Consider the following 25,108-nt stretch of genomic DNA (forward strand, 5'->3'; position numbering starts at 1 on the left):
TGTTAAATGCCTCATGACTCATGGATCATTCTTCTTTTTGATTTGTAATATAGCTTACTTTCTTCTATTAAGCAGTTCAAGCGATTACTTGTTTCTGTTAGCGACTATTGTAGTGGTAAAATCAGGGGGAAGCTCACATGTGCAGTGCATTATCTTATCAAATGTCTGATGGTGAGTAGGGTGTGTCGTCTTGTAATTGAGAGCAGGAGGAGTCCATGCAGAGACAGCCTTGTGTTTCTGTCAGTTTATCACCTGCGTCATTTATACTCAGAATTCCTCTACATGGGACACGCGCTACACAGAAACCAGCACTGTGGTGTAACATCTTTCTAAGCTCCACGTTCTAAAATCAGTCGAGCATAAAGTCAAATTATTATGATGTTACAGTCTGAACTCTTACACTCATTACATTATTCATTATTTGTATTAAGTTTCTTGCAATACCACACAATAAATGATGTATCTGCTTGATCTAACATTTCACTGAAGCTTCTGCATGAATATAACTGATACTTTAAGTGAGTGATGTTCAACCCAAAAGGCACTATGGAAGCATGGTTTTTTTTATTGCTTTAACATAAAAGCTAATAGAATATTGTAAATGTGTGCATCATTTCTACACATTGCCCAAAAAATCTGCCTGCCATACTTTTGACTTTTGAAAACTGGTATATCATATAAAATTCAAGACAAGCAAGTCAATTTTATTTATACAATATCACAAATTTGCCTCAGGGGGCTTTGCAATATGTACAGCATACGATCCTCTGTCCCTTTGACCCTCAAATTTGAAATTAGATTTGACCAATGTTTGCCACATTTTATGCAGCATCTGTTTCTTTCTCTCTCTCTGTGTTTTGTCCTTTAGGAGCAATAAAGAGGGAGAGGAGTCAGTCTCTTCCCCTGTTCCAAACCCTTTCCCTGAGCTTATTGCCTCAACCCTCTCCCCCCTTGTTTCTGAATGTTTATTACCATGGACCAAAAGTAGTGCAACTCAGGTGAGTGTTCCATTTACAGTACTAGGGGGGTGTTGGTGCCACAAAGAGGCATATTATTTGAAGAAATATAAAAGGCCTCTATTGTAACTGTTTCCATGTGCTACCTCAAGCTAACATACTGTTAGTCATGCTAACTTTAATTGGAACAAGTGCCAGAAAAACAACTGCAGGACATACTTAGATTTACATAAATGCATTGTTACATGTTGGCCTATGGATGGTAGAAGCAGTTGTGTGAGTATGTAGATTAGTTGCAGTGATGAGATAAAAATGCTGTCGGCACACTCAGATAATCCCCCACACACAATGTTGCTACTTTAGAGAACCTAGGTTTGTAACTACATACAGGGGCAACTAAACGACGTAGAAATGGTTAAAATGCATGTGATGTCTGACACCACCTGTAGATATTGCATTTAAAATTTGATTGGAAAGTTTACCCAGGAAATACCTGACTTGGCGCCCAACAGTAGCTCTTGTACATTTGTTTTAGCACAGGGTGTGTGGTGTGTAATGCTCTTAATGTGGGGAAGTACCTGCTGTTGCTGGAAAAGCATTCACTCCTATCTAGATCTCCAGTTAAGTTTTCTTTTTTTCCTTCTTCTTACTTTTGTCACCACCTGACCGTTTGCTAAGCCCCGCCCTTCTTAATTACTCTGTCTAGCATGGGCAAAGATGCAGTTGAAAATGATAACCGTGACAGATTTATCACTCAAATATAATTTTATAGTAGCTGTGGAAACAATGGGTCTTTGATTTCGCACAGAAGTAGTTAAAAGGTTTCTCATTGCTAACACATGACTGTTGTCGGCTGAAATTACAATTGACGCCAGCAGACTTTATTGTTGGCGGACTCGTTTATAAACCAGAAACCTGTAAAGGGTTCTTGGCTCCCACACGGCGGATATGTTGGTCCTGAATGGTTAATGATGTGTTCATTGGCTTTGGAAGTTATCACTGTTGGTAGTAAGCTGGTAAGCTGGGCATATTAACGTTTGCAGCTTATGTTCGAGCAGACAAACGCATTGCTTCATGCATTCCTTGTACTTTTGGAAAGTTTTCTCCAGTTTTTGTTGTTTGGCCCTACAATCTAACAATTTCTTAATTTTAATAAACGCATTGCACAGACATACTGCAGGTGATGCACAACTTTATTATATTTACTTCTCTCTCTCTCTCAACCAATGAGTTTGAATCAGGATGAAAATTAATTATTATGCACGGCAAAATATTACTTAATATGACCCTGTGATCTGTTGTTGATTTGTGCGTTTATACAAAATTTACTGCCAACTTCTAAAAAGGGAGCACATTCATTATGTTGGAAAGCTAACAATTATGGGTCTGCTTCAAAAGTGCATGGGTTTCAAAATGGATTTTGTCTATACATTTTCCAGGGCTGTTAAATTTGTCTGGTTTGTCAACCACTAGATATTTCCTGGATGTGGGTCCCTACAGTACACTGTATGCTGAAGTTGATTTCAGGTTTTTCAGTATCTTTGTGGTATGTGTGTATTTGTGTGTGTGTGTGTATGTGTAGCAGCAGGGGGCAGCTAAAAGCAATGACTCATAGGAAAGCTTGAAATTATAGAGCTCAGCAGTTACCAAGGACTATCAGCAGTATTAGACCTCTCTGTGCTCATGTGTTGCTTTCATGCTGAGAATGAAAAAATACAGAATACATAAAGTTGTGAGTTTTTGTCATTGTTTTTTTCAGATGCTTTCATTGTACTAGTAGTATATGGGGCACAAGAGTATACTTAAATTGGTTTGTGTTCCTCTGCACACATTGGGGTAGGTGTACTTTGATTATCGAACACTGAAGTGTCTCCACTTGATATACAAATTCTCACATGAGCCCTTCTACTCTATTCCATCCTTACTCAATTCAAGGTTTCGCATCAGAAAATTACGGCGTGATTGCCAATTCTCCAGTGCTCTCACCAGCCTATTGTGAATTCAGGTCAGGGATCTGCACAGATTTGGCATTTTCTTTGATAAATGCATGACTAATCCTCAAGTTTCTCAGTAAAGGAGCAATATGACACCCTGTTGACCTCACTCTGCAACAATGTGGCGTCCTTGTAAGCAAATCTTAAAGTGCTCCTTATGTATCTCGCTGATGAGGCCTGTGCCTGCACCTCATGGGCCTGACAGCCTCTCACTTTGTCTTTTCAGCAGCGGGATTGGTCAGACAAAGGGAGTATGTCGGAGTGAACAGCTGTTTTTGTGTCACAATCCTCATGTCACAGGGTTATGACCTTCTTTCAGTAGCACTCAAGAAACCAATGACATCATTGTGCAGTTGCAAGTCCTTCCCCTCACCCATCCTTCTAACTTTTCTATGAAGGAAAATTGTCTATTGAGCTTCCCAGTGTGTCTTTTTGGGTAGTCATTTTCCCATCAGTTACAATTATCTGGAAATGATAATCTTATACTAAGGACAGGCTTAGATTATATAAAGAGCAGGCTAGAAAAATGGCAGTGGCGTCTGTCGATGTGGCATATCAAAAAAAGTCAGTGTTTAGCTGGCCATGTTTTTTGCAGCAGTGGATTTGAATGACTTCGCTAAGTTTACATCGCTTTGCTTTACGCAGGCTTTAAAGCTATTTCACTCGTGAGAAACTGGTTTATCAGATCCGCCTATTAGCATTGCGTTTCAGTTTCATGCTACATTTCAATAACGACATGAGCAAGTTATGACTGCCACATTATGTCAATAAGAAACCTAACAGCCTCCAAATAAATACATTTTTAAAAGCCTATAAAGTCAATGTGTTGTCAGTTACATGAAAATGCATTGTTATACGTAAAGTAGACAACTCGGATCGGTTTGCATGATGAATAAGTCAGAATGTTTCCTAAACTACCTCAGATGTTTGAGACGTACAACTATTTTGTAAAAATCCTTCACCTTAAGAAAAAGTTCCCATTTGTAATCGCAAGAGTTAAAAATTAAGCACGGCATGATGATGCTGTAAATATGTGTAGGATTGAGAAGTCTGCCATGCTACAATTCCATGTTGATGTTGTTAAAAAGGGCAGTGTAAGATGACTTTTAGCGTCACTTCTAGAGTTGCAGCGATTAGTTGGTCAACTGAAAAATAATTGCCAACTATGGTGATAATCCATTTAATCGTTAAAGTAATTTTTCATGCCAAAATTGCAGAAAATGCTGTTTTCGGCCTCTCAAATCGCATAATTCCTGCTTTTCTCTGATTTATATAATTTTAAACTAAGTATATTTGGCTTTTGGACTGACAAAACAAGGCATTAAAAGATGTCACCTTGGAGTTTGAGAAACTGGGATGGACATTTTCTTACTGTTATCTGACATTTTATAGACCCAAAGATTAATCAATAATCGATAAAATAATCGGCAGATTAATCGATGGTGAGAATAATTGTTAGTTGCAGCCCTGGTAACATCATGGAAGAACTGGCGTATCTTTATGATACAATGGCAACATAAACAGTTTTTGAAGCACACGGGCAGTCTGCGTCCAGACGGTGTTGAGTGTTCAGTTCAGCCATATGTCGCAGAGGAAATGCCTGCCCCTATATAGATGTTATTTCAGATGCAACATGCATGTCGATGTTCTTCACTCTGAGTTTCAGCCTCTCCACTACAGCAGATGTAATGTAGTCCTCAGGGTCACACTTAATACATATAAAACATTTATTCTTGTTCTCTCCCTTCAGCTACTTAATAATTGATCAGAAAGCTGCTTACTGAACAAACAGAGCAATGCTGAAGCCATACCTTTTTATGAATCAATTGTATTTTATAAACTTAAATCAGCATGTGTTATATCATTGAACACTGACAAGAACATTATAAACAATAGTATATTGCGAGTATCTGATGAGTTAGGATTAGGAGTCATGCTGTGTAACGTCAGCACATAGTCTTCATTCCTTTGCCTAAAAATATCTTAGTCAGCTTTAAGTCATGCTTAGCTCCGCCCTCTCGTGTAACTTCTGGTTCCAGAGATCCAAGATGGCGACGGCCAAAATGGCAAACTCAAAGCTTCAAAACCGTAGTCCACAAACCGATGGGTGCGTCACGGTAACTATGTCCGCTCCTTGTATACAGTCTGTGGACATGAGGTTGCGTATTTTCTCTGCAAGATTGATACTTGTATACAGTTCTCTAAATCAGTATCTCTGCCTGTTTTTTTAGATATACTATAACGTGAATCCCCCTGCCCAGAGGTGGGCATACACTCCATACCTTCATATACGCACCACTGCACCTCTGGTTGCTGTCTTGTTACTTTGACAGAGCCTGCAAAAGGGTCTTGATTGAACCAACCCGTGATCAAGGACAATCTGTCTGGGGCTGGCTTTGTTATGGGAGTTGTGGAGACTCTGTTATCATTCTGGCTCCATTAATTCCAATTCATTTTAGCTGTGTGATAACTAGCAGCGTCTACTTGTCTGCACTCTCGCAAGTCATTGGGCCATGTTTCCAGATAAACATGAAGCCTGTTGTGGGAGGTTCTTCTCCTCCTGTCTGTTTTAGTGAGTTAAACTAGAGGACAATGATTGGTGCTGGTGAGGAGACTAAAGCAATATAGTCCCATGCACATATAGAAACGCAGTTTACAGGCTTTTTACGATAGCTTTGCAAGGTTTCGGTGACAGAGAAGTTTTGCAACATTGCTGCTCTACCTCTTTGGGTTCCAGGGTTTTTTTTAATTGCCATTTTATGCTGTTATTTGATAGGGATAGTGGAGAGAGTCAGGACATGTGGGGAAAGACAGTAGGTGAATGACATGCAGCAAACAGTCCAGCCAGCCAGGAATCTAACCGTGGACTCGCTGCTCAGGGCATTTGCACCCATGTGGTATGCGCCCTAGTCACTCAACTATCAGGTCGCCTCTAGGACTCACTTCTGGCTTACTGAGTGACCCAAAAATATTCACATTAAGCAGCTTTCACACCATGATTAATATATATATATATATATATATATATATATATATATATATATATATATATATATATATATATATATATATATATATATATATATATATATATATATATATATATATATATATATATATATATATATATATATATATATATATATACACACACACACACACAATACTAATAAGGAAAAGTGTTGATACTTGTGCTTACTGTAATTTCTCAAATGACTACTCTAACTCTAGTATAGCTCCATGTAGTACCAGTGGAAAGTTAGGTGCATTTTAATATGTTAAACTAGAGGAAAACACTTTAAAAGTGTCTTTGGCCTAATTATAATTCAACCTTTTAAAATTTGTTTTACTTGACATTGATTTTGAATTTTTAATACTCTAATGGTAAAGACTTGAGGCTTGAAAATAGGCGTGTCTTATAAAGATGGCACACTCATATTCACAAAGCCTCTTTGTCTAGTCGAACAGTAAAACAGATGTGGGTTATGAATTGAGGCTGTGGGGGTAAGACCTAATTCTCTCTCTTTCTCTCAAAGCACTTAAATGGCATTGCGTGGCATTGTCGAGACTAAAAGACTAAAATAATATTGAATGAATGCAAAGTTATAAGGATACATTAATAATCTGAGGCCTGATGTAGATCTAACGCGTCCGTTTTAATGAGGTGCAGGAAGAGACAGTCCCGCAAGAACACACCATTTTTCCTTACCCCTGTACACTCTGTAGTTTTTCAGTATTTAAAAGGTTATTAAACTGTGGGTTGTTTAAAGGTCAGTTTGCCCATATTCACTTCTAATATCAGCACGCCTAAAATTATACATTAATACAACATTTTCATGAATATGCTTATGAATGTTAAGTGAGGTGTATTTTATGTCTGAGACTAAACATAGCTGTGTTGTGTCTGGCTTCAAATTAAGCAACAACAATCATACATGGACTTTCTGGGAAAGCTTCTCATTATTGTTGGGTAAAATGTGTTACTTTGAGTCCAACACAGTACACTGATACAGTAGCATTTTTTTAGGCCTTGCCTTTTTAAAAAAAAAGAAAATCTTCCTTTTTTTCCAGTTGGGTTTATTGGAACTGCCTTTCTAAAAGGAGAGAAAAGGAAACGGCCTTTACAACCCCAAGGACAAAGGAGGAGTTTGTGTTGTGGGGAGGCAACAGGACTTAGTTTCTCACACTTTGAGGGATGTCACCTTAAAAGTTTTTCTATAGCTTTCAGAAAGGTTACCATGTAGTAAAAGCTTTTCTGTATTAAGTGCTATATTATTAATTATTACTAGAACTACCATTTGTTCATTATCCCTAATTTCAGTTACTATAAACGGCTATTTGTCACACAATTAAAAACGTTAATTGTGCACCTAAGGCAGAAGCATGAATTTCCATGCGAGAAGAGTCACCTTGCCTGCCATCACACCACTTTGTCTGCAGAAGCGGGTAGGAATTCTTACATGGATCTCCTCTGTACTGTCTTTTAAACATGTTTCCTCTGTATTAGTGAAGCGCTACTTTCTGTTCATGTTTGCCGATCGTTCTATATTCAAGCCGTCTTTTTTAGATACGGCTGGATGAGCTCCAACCTCGTGAGCATTCTTTAGTGCTCACTATGTGTGCAACTTGCCAGAGTTTTTTATCTCCATAAACATGTTCATATTCTGTTCTCAATAGTTTGCCTGTTCCATCAGAATCAGAATCTGATTTATTGCCAAGTTATTCACTTACAAGAAATTTGCCTTGGGGTTTGGTGCAGACAAGAAACATATTGAGAGGAAATAAAATGTACTGCAAGAGTCAAAAACATTAATAAAGAATAGAAAGATTACAATAAAAATCTATAAAAGATGCTATAAAAAATACTAAAACGCATACGTACAACTGTGTTCTGTGCTATTGCTACTTGTTTGAACTGAATTTTCTCTGGGATTCACACTGGGTTCTTCAAAAATGCTAGCACACGTTCTTGTGGAGCACTTTTCTTGGAATGAATCTTTTGTCATTTGATGGTAAAATATTATGTTTTAAACCCAGAGAGTAGACGGCTCTCAGTCTGAAATGTAAAATGTTTAGTTAACTTTGATACGGAATATAAATGCTGAAGAAGTCTGATTGTGGCGTTGCTTCTTTGACTTCCAAGAGTGGGTTCGTTCTCATGCAAACATCGGTCCAACAACAATATAATGTTAATTCTTGTACTCCTGCTCCCCTTTGAAACTGCTCCATTGTTTCTTATGGATTTATAGATTCTTACCTTCCATCTTTTGATAGCTTGCTCTTATAGTTTACTTTGACATGGGGGTGGGGGGGTTAAACTGCATATCATACTAACAATGTAATTGCTTGTTACAGACAGGGGCCACCTGGAATGTAAACCATCGGGCAGGCTGAAATGTCCAATGAATTGTGGACCTGTGTGACGAATATGGCACCTTCTTGTGAACCATATAGATAGCGTGAGATAAATATGGTGTTATGAAGGCACACAGCTGCATAGGTGCAATGTTCTAATGATAACACGGGTTTCAGAGGGATCGAGACACATCAAGTATCTTTTCTATCTCTTAGTCAAATATGTTGTGCAGATCCAATCGCAACAAACTGTGGAAAATAAATTTGGCCCCATAATTTGTATTTATTTTTAGGTAAGACCGCAGCAGCTCAACGGAATCATGTTTACTGTGTAAAGTAGCTACTAGCTTTCCAGCATGCTTATCTGTGTTGCCTGATAACATTTGTCTGCTGTTGTAATTAATCTCCTCATTGCTGAACGCTCTGGAAAGCAAATAGCATTCTCCATATTACTTTGCATTTTCAGTTGGTCCCGTTCTGTCTCCCAGAGCATTAGCTAATATTTGGGAGCCATTAGCTGTAGGTGTGAATAGCACCTGGTTGGCACTGTCAGTTGTTTGAGTGTTGTTACATTGAGGAGATGGGAGGACATTTCTCAATGGTTTCTTTAGACGAGGCTGGAGGCCACTTCTTCACCAGCGCTGCGTGATAGAGCTGCAGCTGTGGGAGTGCAGTTCAAGGTTAAACCGGAGCAGTCTAATTGGCAAAGTGGCTCACACTGTCCTGTCCTTGAGATAAGAAGGTCTAATAGAGGAGTTTATGTTCAACACGACTATATGTAGTTCTGCATAGTCAATGTCTGGATTTACTCTGCCTTTTCCAAACAGTTTTTTTTTTCTGCTTTTCATTGAAAGGTCTTTGTAACACAGCACATTATGTTCTGTTGCTTTAACCCCCCGCTTTACTCCTCACCTCTGAGATGCAGCCCTGCAAATCAACTGTGTCGTTGCACTCGCTTGCAGCAACAGAGCCTGACTGATAAATTGGTATGATTGGCCAATATCAGCCAATCGCATACAGTGTATATGAGTATACGTAAGTATACTGTACTGTATAATGCTGGAGGAGTAAATCCCAAAGTTTAGATTTTGTTAATTTCAAAACATTTAACTGTTTTTCCACCAAGTTTATTTCTTCCCACTTGAAAATGTCTCTTTTTCGTGAATGTTTTTTCGTTCATGTCAGCCCATATGTTGTTATGAGATTGTTTTAAACTCATGAATACTGATATCATTTGATTTGAGGATATTCTGCTACTAGCTGACCGGGTCCTTTCCTCCACAACTGTTTTTAAACAGTTTCTGGCTACAGCAGGATACATTGTAGCACCAAGCAGTTTCACTATTTGCTGCGTCTGCGAGTTGGAGGAGGCAAACATTTTCATATGTTTGCTCTGCTGTTTTTACTAAGCTAACAGTACTGTATTGTGTGGGAGCTGTGATAATAATTTGATGTTGACTGTGTCACCAGTGCTGAAAGTGGTCTGAGCAGATTTCATCTGGGTGGTGAGCTTTAAAGTACCTTAGAATAAAGTTAAAGACTAAAATCAAGCTCAACCAAGTACCAAACAGAAGCAAACACGGTGCTCCTTATGGTGCTTATATAATATAGGTTGTCATAATCTGATAAAAATGAACCTTTCCACACATTCTAGATGCACTTTTGAGAAAATGAATTGCTGTCCAATGTGTCTCCCAGTGAGGTTGGCTTTTATACCATCACTTAGTTCATGTAGCAGTCACATTTCAAAAGACTTCACTAAAATAACTCAGATCTTTACAGCTGAAGCCCATTTGCTTTGCTTTTTTGTCCTTTTTTTTTTAAATAAGCTCACAGAGAAGTAACTCTCCAGGAAGCATTCTTTATTTTGGCATGTTGCAACAGAAAAGGTGTACTTGATTGACATAACGTAGGCGGACATGAATGCTGTTCAGGTGAAAGTACAGTGTGTGTACATTTGGATCAGGGATACTTGTGGATGAATGCAGCTCTGTGTTCACTGATAAAGACGGCAGACATTTACACAACATGCTACCTTGCCTGGCCACTCATTAAAACTCTTTACCAATGATTAACAATACCTTCCACTCAATGTTTTCAATTAACTAGAGTGAAAATGTGTGCATAATGATGCAATGATTAGTTTGTGGTAATTACAGCTGTGTAATTCTAATTATTAGACCTATCTATATTGTAAACAGTATGCACTGTGTAAATATGTCATTTTCATTATATTTTGAAGTTCAAATGCCTACATACATTACATAATATGTAAAATCCTGTATGTTTTATATACAAAACAGTGTTTTGTGATTTCAGAATGAATTATTTTCTATGTTTGAAAACAACCTGTGGTACGTGTGTGCATGACTCGGGCTTCTCCGGAGTTAGTGAATCTAAAACAAAGTGCCGAGCAGGATTCAAATTTAAAAGACTCACTTTTAAATTGAGCTTTTGATGGCAAACCCCGAGAGCACCATTTTGGTGCCTTAGGACCAACACCCATTGTTTCACATCAAATAATTGGTGATAATTATGCAAATGTTCCAAAAACAAAATACTATCATAGTAACCATGGAGACGGCACACAGGAAACTGCTCTGCGTGTGTGGCTCTGGTGTCGATCCTCTCCAGCAGAGGTAACATGGTGGTAAAGCACAAGGAGCATGTGTTACACTCCACCATGCCCCTAACTCACTCCATCTGTCTATGTTCACTTCACGTGGACGTCATTTAAATAGTTAAATACAGTGTAAATATTTAGTAAGTAGACAGTAAACAATGCTTTATTATTGGGAATGTAGCCGACTGCAGGTTTTCTTCTAGGTCTACTGCGGAGACACAACCCCACAGCATGATGCTGGGATGGTGTGTTTCTGCTCATGTGTTATATAACGGTGACACAAGTTAAAGTTTTTGGCCATAGAAGCTACATGCCTTTATGTGAAGCCCTGAAGCTGGGACTGGTGAAGCACCTGGGGAACAGTTTGCATGCACAGTGTCTTCGTCTCAGCACATTTGCTCCCTCAGAGTTGCCATAGGTCTTTATGAAACACTCAATATAATCAATAACATAAAATCTTGCTGACTAACACTGTGCAGCCTCCCTGTCTCCTCCTCCTGTAACATGTTCGTGTGTGTGTGTGTGTGTGTGTGTGTGTGTGTGTGGAAGAGTTTACAGGCTATAGTCTGAGTGGAATCATTTCAAGGTTCGGATACAATTTAAAATGTTCATTCATTGTCCACGCGTATATTCTCAACATCCAAACTAAAACTTGCACGAAACTAACTCTTCTATTCTCAGTCGGTCCGTGCTAAGTAATGCAAACATAAAGTACATCTGCAATGCTAATGCACCAAAAAGGTTTCTTCACCCTCTGACAAACCCTGCCCTGTTCCTGGTGAAATGTGATGCCTGAATGATTTGATTGGGCCAACTCTCAGGAACCCACTTCCTCACAGCTCAACAGAAGCCCAGGCTAGGTCGTTACAGCACAGCAGCAAATACTAAACCCTTTTTTATGATCTAGGGTCTGTTTATTTTAAATGATTTTATTTTTTTCTTCCCAGAGTTCCCAGCTGTTGTTGTTTTTGTCTCTGGTTTGGTTCAAATAGATTTTTTGATAATTATTAGTTAACTACAGTGTATTAAAACACTGGATGCTGAAGTAACGTGTTTATTGTAGGCTCTTGTCTTTTACGAGACTTCCACAAGCGAGGTATTTGTCTTGTAAGGCTCCAAATGGGCTGATTTAAACACTAAATGGTTCACACTGAGAGATGGTGCCGTTGCTGGAGGCTCCCATTTGCTGATGGCTCCTTGAGGACTCAAACCTCAGCCCTGCTGGAGAGCGCTGACCTCCTTTCTCTCCACAAAAGGAATCGGACTCGCCCTCCCCGGCTTTAAACTACTAATGGCACTCATTGAAAGAAAAGAAAAGAGACTCATTCGGTCTTTACTGTGCCCCTTTCTCCGCACCCGCCTCTGTCAACTTTAGGCAGAGTTGACCCAACTAGCATTACATTTAACCAGCACCTTTTGTGATTGCTCTGTGGGCTCTTGCAGAGCATTATGCTGGGAGCTCTGCTTGCCATGGGCGTGTGAATGTGAATGGAGAGGGGGTTGGAGCCTTGTGACTCTCTCCTTCCCTTAAGCCCTTTTCAGACATGAGGAGTATACATAGCATTGCTGTCTTCATCCCTCTGTTAAAGTGATGGCATTTAGTCATTCAGACATAGGTGAGTTTTACATTAATGTTCCTTACGCTAAGAAACCATAACAAATGTTTTTGATATGATAAGATCGCTCTCCTCAACAACTTAAAATGGGCTCTTTCACGCTTTATTAAACCTCTCTTTGTACATAAGAGATAGATGACGATTGAGATCATTTATTTACAGGGATCTTAGAAGGCCATACATGACGTTCAAGTAAACGTACACTCTCAATTCAGAGTAGTGCTGCGTTTAAAGTGATACAGGGATGTTACTAGGTCACAAGGTGCAGGTCTGAAATGGGCTCTAGTGATTTAGCAGATTGATCTCCGGCTTCTTGACGCTTAGTGGTGGAAAAAGGTTGCAGGTGATGTGGTATTAAGCCCCAGCAATACAGATATATGGTGTCAGTGCTGTGCCAGTTTTGTTTAATTGCCTCCTTTTGAGAGAGAGAGAGACCAGCTGACGCTCGCAGTGCTGTGAGATGCAGGTTTTTATGTTACTTACAAAAGCTGTCTTTTGCAATGCTGTGTTTAATCCTGTGCATGGCTGAGTAGCCAACTCAGAATTCTGCTTGGCTCCAAACAGGGGGAGGGGGGGGGGGGGGTAAGTTGCACTTTCAGATGAATTCATTAGTGTTTTGATTTCTACACAGTTTTTCTTCACAAGCTCAAATATTTACATCCTGGAACATGCGTTGCACATTGTTTGCAGGGCTTTCATCACCTCTAATTTTCAGAATGTTGTCCGTTGCATTACTTCAAGCCAACTCTCAACACCTTGAACAAAAGAGTTTCATTCTGCTGAGAGGTTGAAATTGTTGTTAATGTATAGTTTCTGTTGCAGGTAATCAAAGTGTATAATGAAGATAACACCAGCAGAGCAGTAGAGGTTCCCAGTGACATCACTGCCCGGGACATATGCCAGCTGTTTGTCTTGAAGAACCACTGCATTGATGACCACAGCTGGACTCTTTTTGAACACGTCTCTCATCTGGGAATAGGTAAAATATTGTTTTCTGTAATATTAGCATCTTTTTTTAATTTATTTTTTAGAGAATATAAATATTAGCGGGGTCGATATCCTAATGAAATCTGAAAACGTTGAGAGTCTAAGATAATATGTGGAGACAGTTCAGTTTAAGTTTATATTCTCTGTATGTTATGGCTTTAACCATGTGACAGTAAGGTTGTTAGTCTTCTGGGCGAGGTTTGCTTGATTTGATGGGAGGAGTGGTAGTAGATAGTGGGGTGGTGACGTGTAGATACTGCGTACGCGAGTGATACAGAGCCCTGTTTAAATAAGAGAAATCATAAACCAAATTTCCCAAACACGTCCTGTAAAATATTAGGGGGACTAATGTTTGTGCTGATTGTGTCTTAATCACTGTGAGACATCAATTATATATCTTCCTTGCATAGATCATTATTTCCCATCCTCCATTGGTAATGCATTAGGAGATGGGCAGTGCATGAAGATAATTACTTCTACATTAGCGTTTATAGATTTTCTCTCACTTGAATATAATATCTTTTCCACCCTACGAGTATTGTCTGAATGGCTTTTGCCGGGCAGCGTGAGAGGTTGCTGTGAGGTGTACATTTCTAAGCCCAAATACCTGATGATGTTGATTTGATTATTCTAAAGCACCACCAGCCTAGCGTCTTTGACCGTTGCCATGGTAATGGACTTTCAATTGGGTATTCGAATGCTTTGATTTTTTGTTTTAAATTATTCAGTATGTATGTAATATTAATGTATAAATCCCAAATAGCCCATGAAATAAGGAATAGTAATCCCACTTTATCAACATGAATTGGCATTAAGGGGTTTACTTTTCTTACAAAATGAGCTTGCTTTGCAAACTGTTAGGGAACATTTGAATTGATCGTCAATTATCCATCAAATAATGTGCCTGTTAGCTGTACCTATGTAACATATACTGTAACGCAAGTATTTGCATATTAAAGGCACATTACTATTTACATTCAAGAATGGAGGATGAATGACGTAACGTGTAGTTCTTATTGAACAGAGATGGATTAAAACTGATCTGGGGACAGTAGGATTGCATTAAAGATGTCACATTGCATAATTCCTCCATCTGTTCTGTTCCAGTCATTAATGTATTTTTCATTGTTGTCTTTTGCTTTCCAGTGAAAACAACATGTAATTTAGATATTTGTTGTTTTACTATTTCAGATAAACTGACGGATCAGATGCTCCTTTGTGGTTTGACAAAATTCTCCTGAGCTAATATAACCCTTTTTAAAAACCCATTAATTCAGAAGAAAGTTTAGCATTTAGAGATGCATGCTTTTCACAGTATGTAGCCTGGAGACTGAAGTTTGCTTTTTTTACACAACGCTCAAAGAGTTTATATCTATAAATGTTTGTTTAATTCAATTAAATGATTTACAAAGCAGCGCTGTTATTTCTCAGAATTATGTTATCAGCCAGTTACAGTAAATCATGAATAGTTACTTGTTTTATGACGTATTTTCCCTGAAGTTGTTGAAACGGCTTCACGTGGCCGTCTGTTGAATTTATGGAAACAATTTTCTTTTTTTTTTCTCTTTTCAAGTTTTGGGAAATAATGAATGTTCATGTTGTACTGATTCACTTGAGAGCCACGCTGTCATTCAGATCCAGTTACACATTGATATAAGGTTAATAATCAACCTCTGTGCCTCGAAGTAAAGCAATACAACTCTTGTCAGGAAATATTTTACAGACATCTTTGCAATATGCCTTTCACTTTGGTTTGGCATTACAGCTGATTCTATTTGGCCTCCATCTTTTATCCATCGAGAACTAAGACACAAGTTATCCTGTCATTTATGTTATTTCCTTCTGGTCTCACTAGAGAGAACCATTGAAGACCATGAGTCTGTTATGGAGGTGCTGTCAGGCTGGGGAATGGACTCAGACTGCCGGCTGTATTTTAGGAAGAATTTCGCTAAATATGAATTCTTCAGGAAACCCCTGGTGAGTTTATGATAACTTTATATTGTGTAGATATATATGGTGATGGGTTTATACACACGATTTATGCCTATCTTTTCTGTGAACCAACCCACCAGTATTCCCACAACTGTGTGGCGTTAGGAGTTTAATGAGTGGTGTTATGTGTGGTTTCATATTTGGTAGGACTTTTTCCCGGATCACATGGTCTCCATATCCAGCGAAACCAATGGGCAGGTGGATCACTCTCAGCTTATACAGGTATCACGTTTCTTTCTGTTTACACTGCTCACTCTGTGCCGTTGAGTGCCAATTGTCTAAATGTGCTGTGTACCTTAAGATTCTACTGCACACACCCATCTATGGACACACATTTCTCTACCCAACACAGACTTTTCTCAACTCCAGCACTTGTCCAGAGATACATGGACACCTCCATGCCAAAGAGCAAAGCAGGAAGTCTTGGAAGAAGTTTTATTTTGTCCTGCGGAGGTCGGGGCTTTATTTCTCCAATAAAGGAACTTCCAAGGTCAGTAAAACAAAATGACACTTGGTGTTATTTGTTGCACACAATTAAAACCATTCTGTTACATGCAAATCCTATTATGTACTATATGTGTTTATTGCATTACTTTTGTCCATCACTTACTTAATTCTAATCTATGAAGATACACCTTTAGTCTACTGTTGGTACACTATGGGGTCACCAGTTCATCCTCTGCGTATATATATATATCACTCATGTTGTGCAGTGCAACAGGTCAGCAGGCACATCAGGCAGGAACGGGACTCTGAAAGTCGCTGACAAGTGAAGCTTATACCTAGGCACCAGTCGTGCCAACGCAACCACTTCTCAACTGCTTTCATTTCCTACAACAGTAGACCTTTTGTTGTCGAGTGCAGGGAGGTTTTGGTATGGCGCCCACTTTTACTCTAGCAGGTTTACCATTCATCTTTGGTCTGACATATTGCTCAGTCAGAACAGACACTAACAGCTGTGGCATTACTTTAAATAAGAAAGTGGGATCGGTGCGTTACATGAGAGCTGAACAATGGCAATCTTTGTGCTTTTTTTTTTTTCATCTTGGAAATGTATCTTTGGCACAATGTGAGTGTTGATACTCTCAATACATCCCCCATCAATATGTGTAATTGTATCCATATTTCCGTTATTGCATGTATAGCTTAGCCACAGCCAGAATGTCTGATAACACTGCTCTTTATTGATACATATGTTTAGATGAAGTGTGCTCCACCTCTGTCTTAAATACACTATTGTGTACCTCCTGCCCAAAAGATTAGACTGTAAAATGGTTTTGATTCAACTATACAGTATGTGGCATTTATCCACTGTTAATAGTTTTAGATTTGTAACAGAAGCATGCCCCTCATTTCTAAAAGTAAATGCCTCTCTTGCTTACTGTGTTCTTCATATTAGTGACCTACATCATACAATAAATTGAAGAGGCATGACTGACACAAACACAGACCATCCATCCCTCACATGCAACATATTTACAGATGTGTTGCTGTATTTTTGTTTCACTGTGACCCGTCTTTGTTTTACACAGGAACCAAGGCACCTCCAGTTCATTGCCGACTTCAGTGACTGTGATGTATACACAGTGTTGTCAGCCAAAAAACTACATGGAGCACCCACAGATTATGGCTTCTGTGTCAAGGTACCATCACTTTCTAGAAATGCCCAAACTGTACAAAAGGCGTAGAAGTAGAGTATTGATTCTCAGCGTGCTGAACTCCTTTTGTCTTCTTGTAACTTCTTTCTCCAGTCCACAAAGTGTAGTTCATCCCGGGACTTGAAGCTGCTTTGTGCGGATGATGAGCAGACCAGGACCTGCTGGATCACAGCCATGCGCTTGTTAAAGGTTGGCTTGCTGATCACTAACTGGTGATGTCTAAGAAGAGGAATGCTGAGTCAGTGCTAGAATCAGATTTAGCTTTGGGAGGAGGTCAGATGAAACTATTGAGCGATGCTGGATTAGCACTCCTACTCTATATAGAAGCAGCATGTGTTCATTGTCTAGATATCTGCTGGATACACCTCAGTGCATCCGTCACTCTCCTGCTAGTCTATAAATAATATACAGTAAAGTGCAACAGACTGGGATTTATTTGTAGCTGCCACTTTTCATCACTGCACTCCAGGTCTACTGAAAGTGTTTTAAAGTTAACATGTAACAAATATTTGGGATTTAGAATGAAATATTCTGCCATTTTTCTGTGTTGCAGTATGGGATGGAACTGTACCAAAACTTCATTCAGCCACACCAGAAACAAAAAGCTTCACCAATGGTAAACTGAAGGTCTTATTTGCGTGTCATGTAACTCACTTAAAAATGCATTAAAAGGTTTTATCCTCTTAGGGATGTCGCAATATCCTGGTATTGACATGATCATATTGTGTAAATTATCCAGTGCCTCTTTAGTCGCTTTCTTTGTATCCCTCCTGTTCACTCCACAAACAAATGAGCGTATTAGTTTGCCAAAAAAGAAACCCAAGAGCATAATAAATCGAAGTTCTATAGATATTGCGATAATATCGTTATTGAGAATTATTTTGGCCGATGTAATCATGTCGTGAATCTGATATTGTGACAGCTCTATATCCTAAAAATGTACATTTGTAAGCTTTTTACTAACGATGGCTCAACAGAGGGTGGTAAAGGCCCCTCGTGACAACATTTTACACCAACTTGGCAGTTTGGCTCAACTTTAGCGCGTGGGCCTTCTAGCTTCTTTTGACATTAGCTCAGTGTTTTGGTGTTTCAGCCCCAAATGACAGACTGATAACATTAGCAACTAGCTGGATAACATGGTAAATAATATAGCAGCTAAGAAGCCAGATATTTTACTCAAGAGATAGTTGAGATTATATATATATATATATATATTGTATAATAATAATAAGCTTTATTTGTATAGCACCTTTCATACAAGAATTGCAGCCCAAAGTGCTTCACAGCAGAAACATAACAATTAGTACAAGGACAGAATAAGAGCATTTACAGTACAATAATCACAGTGTTGATGTAAATGAGTCTGAAGTACCATTATAAAAATATCAGAATTAAAATAGTGTGAAATAACATTGGCACACCATTCTTGTAAATGTTTTAAACTATCAGGGCCATATTTTGAAAGTATGAGATCAACAATGGGCCCCTGTGGCCCTTCAACTGGTTTACTCCCTTTGCTACCCATTATTTACGTTTACAGCGTCAACCTCTTTATTGACCTTTTTAAAGTATAAAACACAGACGTCTCCGTGAGTCCAGATTCTTTTGGTAAAATCTTGGTTAAAGCCCGCTTCATATATTCTCCAATATATTGTATGTATAGGTAAATGCTATAAAGTTTGCCATTACAACTCTAAAAGGCGGTATTATATCAATGTTGTTTGTCTAGCTTGTACTACTGCTCCTAGGTGACCAAAAGAAAATCAATTAATGCAGCATTTTGATGCGTCAAACATGTGTTGGAGCCAACACAGGCCAACACATAGCAGTGTAGTAATATAATTGCATAGGACAAATGAGGCACCTTCAGTGTGTTAATGCAGGTTTGGTGTCTCAGAATAGCCTCAGACTCTACTGGGAATATTTTCACAGCAGTGAACACAATCTATTTATGGCTTTTGGACATGTTCGTGAACCCTCCGCTTTCTAAAAATACACAGTGATCTGCTGCTCTCAGATTTAACAACTCATCACCTCTTCTCTGCTGTCAGAGGGTCATATGTGACCAACAGCCTCGCCAAGAGGATTAGCGAGATGGATAGGAGAGTACGTAAATCTGCCAATAGGCGGGTCAAGCCGCTGGATTTTCTGTGATTTACTTCACAGATTTAGCAAAGCATGCTTCCTCGAAAAAACTGCTTTATAGGATCACTAACGCTTTATATTAACCATAAGGAATACACGGTAAAGTGATAGTTAATCAAACTTTAGTTAATAGTTATTTAAGATTTGTAAATCGTCTCTAAACATGCATAGATAGATGGAGCAGATATTAGTAACACTTTGTTAATGGTTAATAATTGGTTTGTAAATATACACATGAATTGGATGGCAAGTATAAAGTTGCAACAGATGGTTATAAAACTTTGTAAATGGTTCATAAATATTGTGTGTTGCATCTTTAAACTTCACCTGGGTGGCCATCATAATCATCAGCTGCAACTTTATAATAGCCATCCAAATAATGTTCATAGATGTTTTACACACAATGTTTTAAAGGCTTACAAATAATTGTAATGATCATTAACAAATACTTAATATAGTGTATATAAAATGTTATGAAGTGTGCAACAATACACTGTTAATAAATAGTGTACTTGTAATTATTATCAGCTATGATACAATATATAATTTACAGTATGAACAAAATATAGTTTTCCTAACAATTAGTAAACATTATTAATTATCATTTGTTTGATAACAGTAAAATAACTATATACCCTTTTAATAATGTTTATTATAAAGTGTTACCTGCTATCTTTACATCATTGTAAATGGGACATGGGGAATAAGACGGGGATGCCTCTATTCTCAAAATAAACACGGCTCACTTTGTTTTCAACACTCGTTTAAATTGAAAGCTTAGTAGGTGGCAGAGGAACCAATGTTGTAATTTAAAAGCTTCTTTGTAATCCCGATAAGGAGAATTTTCTTGAGTGTGTGCAGTGAGCCACTCACTATATGGCAGCTTAAAGGGCTAAAATGTGTTGTTCTTTTTTAAAGCCACTTTAATCCCTTTTCAATAAACTTTTCTGTCTGGAATCATTCAGAAATTATGAAGATGGAGTCACATTACTCAGACACTAGATGGCAATACAATACCATAAGACGGCAAAAGTCAGTCTGCTTCCCTTCCACAGCATACAAAGGAAATCAACTCCAGAGTACAATACATCTTTTAATACAGTATGAGAAAATAAAGCAAAAAAACAACAACTGGAGAATCATTAAAACATTTAACTTATTCAGTCAATACAAAAGTAAATGTTCAATGTTTGTGTGCAATTTCAGAGAAGCATCTCAGAGAATTCACTGGTGGCCATGGACTTTTCTGGCCAAAAGAGCCGGGTGATCGAGAACCCGTCTGAGGCGCTGTCCGTGGCCGTAGAGGAAGGCCTGTCATGGAGGGTAAGTCAGGGTATCACCAATGAAAACATGTGCTCTTGACATTATATGAACTTAATGAAATCTCTGAAATAAATGTTGCTAACAAAGCTGAGAATCTAGGAACAAATTATTAAAAAGTCATCCTGTGCTCCTACAATTTACAACCTTATCATATCTGTTAATATCCAGTGTAACAAGAGTTATTAAGAATGTACACACTATTTTTGATATACAACAGTATATTCTTACAAACAGTGGGCTTAACAACAAAATAAAGCTTATAAGGTCAACAGTTGTAAGCACCTCCATAAATTGTGATTACCTTTTCTTTAGAATACAAAGGCAAGGGAAATGACATACATTAACTCTGTATTAACGTTACTTCAACTAATACTGTGACTGTGACTCCCGTAGAGGAAGAGCTGCCACCGGCTGAGCGGCCATGGGAGCCCGTCCACATCACAGAGCTCAGTGTCAAACATAGGTTTGTGGATTTTTTTTTTTGTTTGCCTTTTTTCTTTTTTACAATTCAAATAGATAATTTACAATTTATTATTTCTCTTTGTGCTTCAGCCCTCCACTTGTCTCAGTCTTGGTTCCACGGCAAACTGTCTCGGGATGAGGCTCAGCGTCTAATCACTCAACAGGGTCTAATCGATGGGTAAGCAGTCATACTCCTTGTTTGTAGTTCTGTCATTAAATACATTAGTTTGATTGGTTATAGGTAGACCACCTGGTGCATGATCCTTAACCTTTTTCTTTTATGGACAAGCCTGGAAGTACTGTTAATAAAGGGTCATTCCCTGTTAAATACATTTCAAGCGCGTAACATTTAAATTGAACAAACACAGTATTTAATTTGACGATACAGTAGTGCAATTACCAAATATACTACATATATATAATCATTGTAGAGTGTGACAAGTATTTTAAGACGTAAGAAACATTAGAATTATTGTATTATCTCAACATTGCAGCTTTACATATTTACATCTGTCAAGATAATGGAAGCAGATCTCCAAAAAGCAACAGCAAGGGAGCTAAAGCAATATTCTCTGGTGGTCCATAACAGACTGCACTTACGTCTGTCTTTCTTTAAATACTGGCAAATGCCGCAAAATGTGTTCAAAAAATGTTCTGTATATTTTTAGGAAATTAGAAGTAATGTTAAAGTGAGAGTAACATTTAAAAAGCTTTCTTTTTGTTTTCAGAGTATTTCTTCTGAGGGACAGCCAAAGCAACCCTAAGACATTTGTGCTGTCGCTGTGCCACGTGCAGAAAATCAAACACTTTCAGATCTTACCTGTGAGTACAATTCACTGTTCGAATACACAATGTTTTCTTTATAAATCTTCCAAAAGCAACCTCCAAATGTGAGCCTCATGTTCAGTAGAGATGCACTGATTGCAGTTTCCGTGGCTGATTCCAACTTCTGTCTGACCTGCCGATTTTAAAGATTTATTTTATAAGAACTAGAATTGACAGCATACACAACCATTTTTGTAACTTTTCTTTAATGGAAAATTCAATTGTATGTCATACATATCAGACATATTATTCTATAGTGTGTATGTAGGCCTATTATAGAGTCAACTATTTATTAGGCTATCTATCTAAAACTATTTATACTAAACTATTCATGAATCAGTAAGTATTTACAACAATGTAAAGCTGTGTATTATATTAACTCCCAGCATGCATGGTAATGAACTACTATATAATATATTACGTTAGTTGTTCCAAATGTTCTAAGGCTGTTCCTCTACGGCTTATTGTGGACTTGCAGATGTTACAAAGTGCGAGCTTTATGTCTTCTTCTCTGAAGAACTTCCTTAAAACCGCCATGCGGCACATGAGTGTAAGGTAATAATTATGAGACTGATCGGCCGGTCGTCGGTCATTTGGATCAGCGACCAATCGATCGGTGCATCTCTAAAGTTCAGCAAGTCATACACCTCTTGTGTGTCATTCTTTTGTGTGTGTGTGTGTGTGTGTGTGTGTGTGTGTGCGTGTGTGTGTGTGTGTGTGTGTGTGTGTGTGAAATGTATGCTTATGTATGTGTGCATACTCCACTGCAGGTGGATGATGAAGGGGAGTTATTCTACAGTCTGGATGACGGCCACACACGGTTCACTGACTTGATCCAGTTGGTGGAGTTTTACCAGCTAAACCGAGGGGTGTTACCCTGCAAGCTCAAACACCACTGAGCCCGCATCACCCTGTGAATAAGGGACCCAAGAGACCCACGAGGGCCCACATGCACCTTAACTCCAGGGCCTTTCTGGACAAACACTCCCAGTGTTCTTGTGCCTTGAAGAAGAAGAAGAAGAAGAATAAGAAGAAAGATATACAGACTAAACAGCCATGCTAACTGAAACCACTGTTATCAAACTCAATTTGAAAATAGACTATAATAACTGAAGTGATAAAGATGATGTGCAGTTTCCTTCTGGTGACGTCTTTGGTCCTGTAATGTGCTCATGTGTGTGGCGGTGAATCCATTGTGCAAAGTCCAAACATGACTTGTTGTACTCTGCATGGTAGAGCTCAACGTGCACTGCAAACAGCTTGTGATTCTAACAACATCACGACACCAGTAAAATAAAGTAGTTATTTTTCTTAAGGACATGCAGTAGCTGGAATTTGAGTTTTTACGGGAAACATTTCAATAGAATGTCTTCTGCAGCACTTATATATACTTTTTTTTTTTTACTCTATCATGCTGGGAATTGTAGTACACAACACCTCTGTCTTCTTTAATTTGAGTAAAACTAAGCTATCTTACTTTTCATTGTCATTGTATTTCTAAGTAATCAGGTACTTTTTAAAAAAGATAATTACTGTTGTTTTCTATTTGAGAGCAAAAATACCCTCTCAGGAAGTGTCACTGTGCAAGCCCTGCAAGCTGGATTGCGACTGCTGTAGAGACAAAAGGAGAAGTAATGTACAGGTTGAGAGAAATGGCACACAATCTCACTGCACTGCACATTCATTTTAAATGTATGTGATTAAATGAAATGTTTGTATTACATGAAATAGTTGTGAGCTTGCTCTAGAGCGAGAGGAGTGAAATATATTTCACCAATTTTAGATACGGTATAAGCCATTAAGATGGAAATCAGAAATGCTGTGTGACTGATTTGAATCATATCTGAATTAAGGTATGTAGTTTGCAAACACCTGGGTTGGTTGTATTTTTGATGTTATTGCCACTGATGTGGATGCATCGGATATTGTTTTGTTTTCAAAAAGCAAATTATGCATCAGCTTTTAAGACATGATTGAAATCACCATCTTTTGCTAGTTTCATTTTTTTTCACCTGTGCATTGAACAATGAATGTCATGGACTGCATAGTTTTATATATAAACAAAGTCTGTTTCTAATGTATTATTTCTATGATTTATTGTCATATTGAACAATAAGCTGCAAGGTAAAACGCATTCTACGTTAAAACCACATTACAGTAGGTTCAGAGTGATGTTTAAAAACTGCCAGCAATTGCTGTAGTTCAGTGCGCCGCACAGTAAACCCTTAAAGCCCAGATCTGGGACAGTGTGACGCAATCGATCACAAGGCTGATAAAGCTCAGCCTTTATTATATTATTATACATTATTGTCTTTGTATGGTAAATGGGGCATACAGGGTTGTGATACAAATGCAATGACAGATGCTAAATCTCACTATAAAGTGAAACGTCCACCTGAGCCATCTCATCAGCACACAGTGGGGCGCTTCTCTGCTCAGAAAGATTTTCATAGTGAATACATAAGTCATGATTTTCTAATGAGATCCAGCACATAGTTAAATTTAGTCGCACTATATAGCGTGTGTATGGGACACATTAGCCTAACATCTTGTATGATTTACTGGATTCTGTGGGCAGCATATGTACATACATGCTGTATACACGCAGTATGTGTTCTCCACCTACAACATGTTTGTAACCACTAGATGGTACTAGAAGCATTTTGCTTTTTATTGTCCTTGTTTGAAATCCTAATGTGTCTATTCTAGTGCAATTTAAATTACATAATAGATATAAAATGTGTCAAAGATGCAAGTTAGGTTGATCTTGACTTATAAAAAGTTAAGTTACGTAAAAGTTGTGCAGCTAAAACTTAATTGCTATTAAAGGGCTTATCTGGGAATACAGCAACAAACCTATACATATCTAGCAGTCATGCATTTAAGGTAATCTTGGTTTCATTTACAACTGACGTTCTAGGCTCTAAATAATATGAAAAAAAATAGTAATGGCTATGATTGTTACCTCCACAACAGTAAACTGCAGAATGCATTGTCGCGAAGCATTTGTGTTAAACAATCTTCTCTGTTGTGAAACAAACACATTGGCCCTATACCTCCCCTGCTCTACTTCCATAGCACATTTTGAAACCGTGCTCACATCGAGGGGAGATGAGCGCACACAGAGAAGTCTTAAATGCACCCCTGCTTCCGAGGTCTTGTGCTAAATGTT

At 38.3% G+C, this 25,108-nt stretch overlaps 1 protein-coding gene across 1 annotated transcript in view; it reads left to right on the forward strand.

The window, feature by feature from the left end:
• The window catches only part of grb14 (growth factor receptor-bound protein 14), a 29,325-nt gene extending 5,308 nt beyond the window's left edge, over positions 1–24,017 (forward strand). Inside the window, exons 3-15 of the mRNA XM_029458588.1 lie at positions 869–998; positions 13,367–13,523; positions 15,387–15,508; positions 15,671–15,745; positions 15,876–16,013; positions 17,056–17,166; positions 17,275–17,370; positions 17,735–17,797; positions 20,533–20,649; positions 21,043–21,112; positions 21,202–21,289; positions 21,840–21,933; positions 22,707–24,017. Coding sequence (XP_029314448.1) covers positions 869–998; positions 13,367–13,523; positions 15,387–15,508; positions 15,671–15,745; positions 15,876–16,013; positions 17,056–17,166; positions 17,275–17,370; positions 17,735–17,797; positions 20,533–20,649; positions 21,043–21,112; positions 21,202–21,289; positions 21,840–21,933; positions 22,707–22,835 — 1,390 coding nt within the window. The 3' untranslated portion in view covers positions 22,836–24,017. The remainder of the gene's footprint in view (positions 1–868; positions 999–13,366; positions 13,524–15,386; positions 15,509–15,670; positions 15,746–15,875; positions 16,014–17,055; positions 17,167–17,274; positions 17,371–17,734; positions 17,798–20,532; positions 20,650–21,042; positions 21,113–21,201; positions 21,290–21,839; positions 21,934–22,706) is intronic.
• Positions 24,018–25,108: the final 1,091 nt, after the last annotated feature.

The sequence above is a fragment of the Cottoperca gobio genome, chromosome 21, assembly GCF_900634415.1.
Source record: "Cottoperca gobio chromosome 21, fCotGob3.1, whole genome shotgun sequence".
In the NCBI taxonomy this organism is placed as follows: Eukaryota; Metazoa; Chordata; class Actinopteri; order Perciformes; family Bovichtidae; genus Cottoperca; species Cottoperca gobio.